This window comes from Zeus faber (assembly GCF_960531495.2).
Source record: "Zeus faber genome assembly, chromosome: 5".
Taxonomy (NCBI): Eukaryota; Metazoa; Chordata; class Actinopteri; order Zeiformes; family Zeidae; genus Zeus; species Zeus faber.
This window is the reverse complement of record NC_137192.1, coordinates 16,389,169-16,392,329: the sequence shown is the minus strand read 5'-3', so window position 1 is coordinate 16,392,329 and position 3,161 is coordinate 16,389,169. Positions and strand designations below refer to the sequence as shown.

The following is a 3,161-nucleotide window of genomic DNA, read 5'->3' as shown; positions in this document are numbered from 1 at the left end:
ATGGACAAATGCTCCGTCGTTCTGGCCAACAAGCTGCTCATGAGAAACGGCACAGACAGCTCCCTTGATCTTTGGTGAGTTTGGTTCGTTTTTGAGTGTCTGATGTGGTTCCTGTGCCAAGACTAACTAGACTGTCTTGTTGGCACAAGGTGTGTATCTGGTTTGGATGTGTTTCAAAGCTGCCCTCGGTGCGAGGACTTTTCAAATAATTATTTACAAAAAAAAAAAAAAAAAGTTACAGAAGGTTCCTGAACAGGTACTTCATTTGGACATATGACTTCTGATGTCGTTAACGCCACTCATCCATCATTAACCAAATTATTAACTCATCTTGTATTTAAAGACTGGCTTTCTCCCGGGGATTGGAGGTTAGTCACTCATACCCCCGGATAATTTCGAAATTATTCATTGTTTTTTCATTGTCACTTGGTGTATTGTCTTTTTATATTGTATATGTATATAGTCTAGTCTTTCTATCTGTCTTGGAAAAGAGACTTTCATCTCAATAAAAACATAATATAATAAAATAATATTAAATAAAATAATAACAATAATAGCCAATACTAATAGTCCTTAACCAAATCAGAATTATGTATTTATTATGTCCTGAATTATTATTTTTCCGTCTAAATACATTACTTTATGTGTCACCTTTTATGTGTGAACCTGACATTCACACATGACTCGCACAACACATCACCACAGGTCCAGAACGGACGTTCAGACATGCACCACGTGGGGAGCTCCCATCGTGTGGGACGGGATGTTTGACCCCGGATTGTACGACCGGGTTCACAGAAGAAAGAACTCGTCTGTGGCGCTAACCGTGTTTGCTGTGGGCAGGTTTGTCGGTTTGAGTAGTTTTAGAGATGAAATCAAGAGATGACGGGCTAATAGCGAGGGACAGCCAGACGTGGAAGTATTTTACAAGGTACATTTTTATACTGCAGTGAAAAGCTTCAAAGGGCTTTACAGACCTAGATTGACAAGAAAAAAAACAGACAGATAGCTAGATACATAGCATAGACAAACTGCAAAAGAATAAATACAAAATGACCACTAAGAGGGGTGGACTGGTAATTTGGCATACCAGGCATTTTCCCGGTGGGCAGACATACTTGGGGCCGATATAATTTAAAATAAATATGTGGTGTAACTACCGCCGGTGCAACCGGTGCAGCTGCAGCGGGGCCCAGTGGCCGCTAGGGGCCTATCCCATCGGCACAAGAGCGCACCCATGATGTGCGCCCCAGCGATGCGCTCCGCTGCGCGTCCACCGTTCCTCCAAATAAAAAAAGCCTTTTTTAAGAAATAGTTATTAAATAATTAATCAATCAATCAATTAATTATATATATTTTTTAATTAAGATATTTTATTTTTTTATTTTACTCGAACCTTATTGAACAAAGCAAAAGAAGCCCCGTGCGTAATGGACTATGTATAACGGACATTCTCTTACCCCCGTCAGCAGATTGTGTAGAGCAGCAAAATGACTAGAACTGTGCTGGACTTTGTCAGTCTTGGCCAAAAATGGCTGGACCAATTCTTTGTCCCGGTCCAGCCGGAATGACTAATACCATTATCCATAACAAGAATAGTGTAGTAAAACTAGCAGTAGACCTGAATGTCTTCAAACCATCAAGTTCTATTGAAGAACAGTAACTGAATTACTAAAAGCCCTTGTTTCCACTCAAGGTACCTGGACGCCTACCTGGGGGCTTTCCTTAACTCTTCAGAGCGTCATTTCATGGTGGGTTTACCGGTGACCTACTACGTGTTCACAGATGAACCTGAGAAGGTCCTGCGCCTCGCGCTCGCTCTCGGGCGGAGGATGAGGGTTGTAAAGGTGGAAAGACACTCCAGGTGGCAGGACATCTCTATGATGCGCATGAAGACGATCGCCGACACCATCAAGAGCGACATCCGGCACCACGCCACTCACGTCTTCTGCTTTGACGTAGACCAATATTTCGGGGGGAGATTCGGCTCTGAGGCTCTGGCAGAGTCGGTGGCTTTGCTCCATGCCTACTATTACCGCTCCCCAAAGTGTTTGTACACCTACGAGCGCAACCCCAAGTCCAAGGCCTACATGGTCACTGGGGATTTCTATTACCACGCCGCCGTGTTCGGCGGCTCGTGGCACAATGTGAAGGCGATGGCCGAGGCCTGCTACAAAGACATCATGGAGGACAAGGAGAACAACGTGGAGGCTCGGTGGCACGACGAGAGTCACCTTAACAAGTACCTGTGGCTCCACAAACCCAGCAAAGTGCTTTCTCCTGAATACTGCTGGGACAACCTCACTGGTAATTCAAGTGACATACGCGTCGGCCGTCTGCTCTGGGCCACAAAACAGTATCATACTCTGCGGATATCCTAGTGTGTCGGCGTGTTTTGAGTGAGGTTATTGACCAAAGCACAGAGCAATGTTACTATCAGTCATTTTTAACCAGTGGCTTCATGTGCAGAGAATTTTGAGGATGAAAGTTAAGTATTTTTGGAGCAGGTGCTGTCTAGTTTATATTTATTTAAGACTGATCATTCGTAAAACAGGCCAGTGTAGAGCGGTGGCGTCTCCGTTAGGCATTTGCACTCCACTGCCTGTGCCTGTTTCCCCTTTCTCCAAACAAAACAAACAAGAGCAATAAAAGCTGTGTTTTTTTTATTATTTTAGATGTATTTATTTGATTCCTATTCCCAATGTAAGGAAACAAAAAAGTGTGTCCCGAGCCGTTGACGCCCCAGCCCCCCACCCCCGACATGAACCCATGTTAATTGTGATACATGGTGGTCAACCACGTGGAAAAGTCCTCCTCCTCCTCCTCCTCGCTGCTGTTGCTAATAAAATATTGAAACGAGATCCCTGCCTTTGCTTTATTCTACACTGTTTACATAACAGGGTGGTGTATTCGTTTAAAATTAAATGTAAAATGTTTTAACTCAGAGCTACAATGAAGTTAACTTTAAAAAGGTAAACGCCAAATACTTTGCAGCTTGGAAAAATTAGGATTTCGTTCTCCACAAAAAAAAAAGCTGCAAGGAAGCGGAAGAAGAGTAAGCTCCGGGTCCGCTATGACATTTATAGACCGCATCTTACAACATTTGACAGCGCAATTGGAAGTTCCAGACCCGCTCATTTCTGTCAATTGCTGCAAATCAG

At 43.6% G+C, this 3,161-nt stretch overlaps 1 protein-coding gene across 1 annotated transcript; it reads left to right on the top strand.

The window, feature by feature from the left end:
* Positions 1-2,474, top strand: LOC307230571 (alpha-1,3-galactosyltransferase 2-like; the record flags this gene model as incomplete). The annotated part of the gene is made up of 3 exons (XM_080001007.1): positions 1-74; positions 706-843; positions 1,697-2,474. The coding sequence occupies 3 exons, from the start codon at positions 1-3 to the stop codon at positions 2,379-2,381; spliced, it is 897 nt and encodes a 298-aa protein (XP_079857133.1). The 3' UTR covers positions 2,382-2,474.
* Positions 2,475-3,161: the final 687 nt, after the last annotated feature.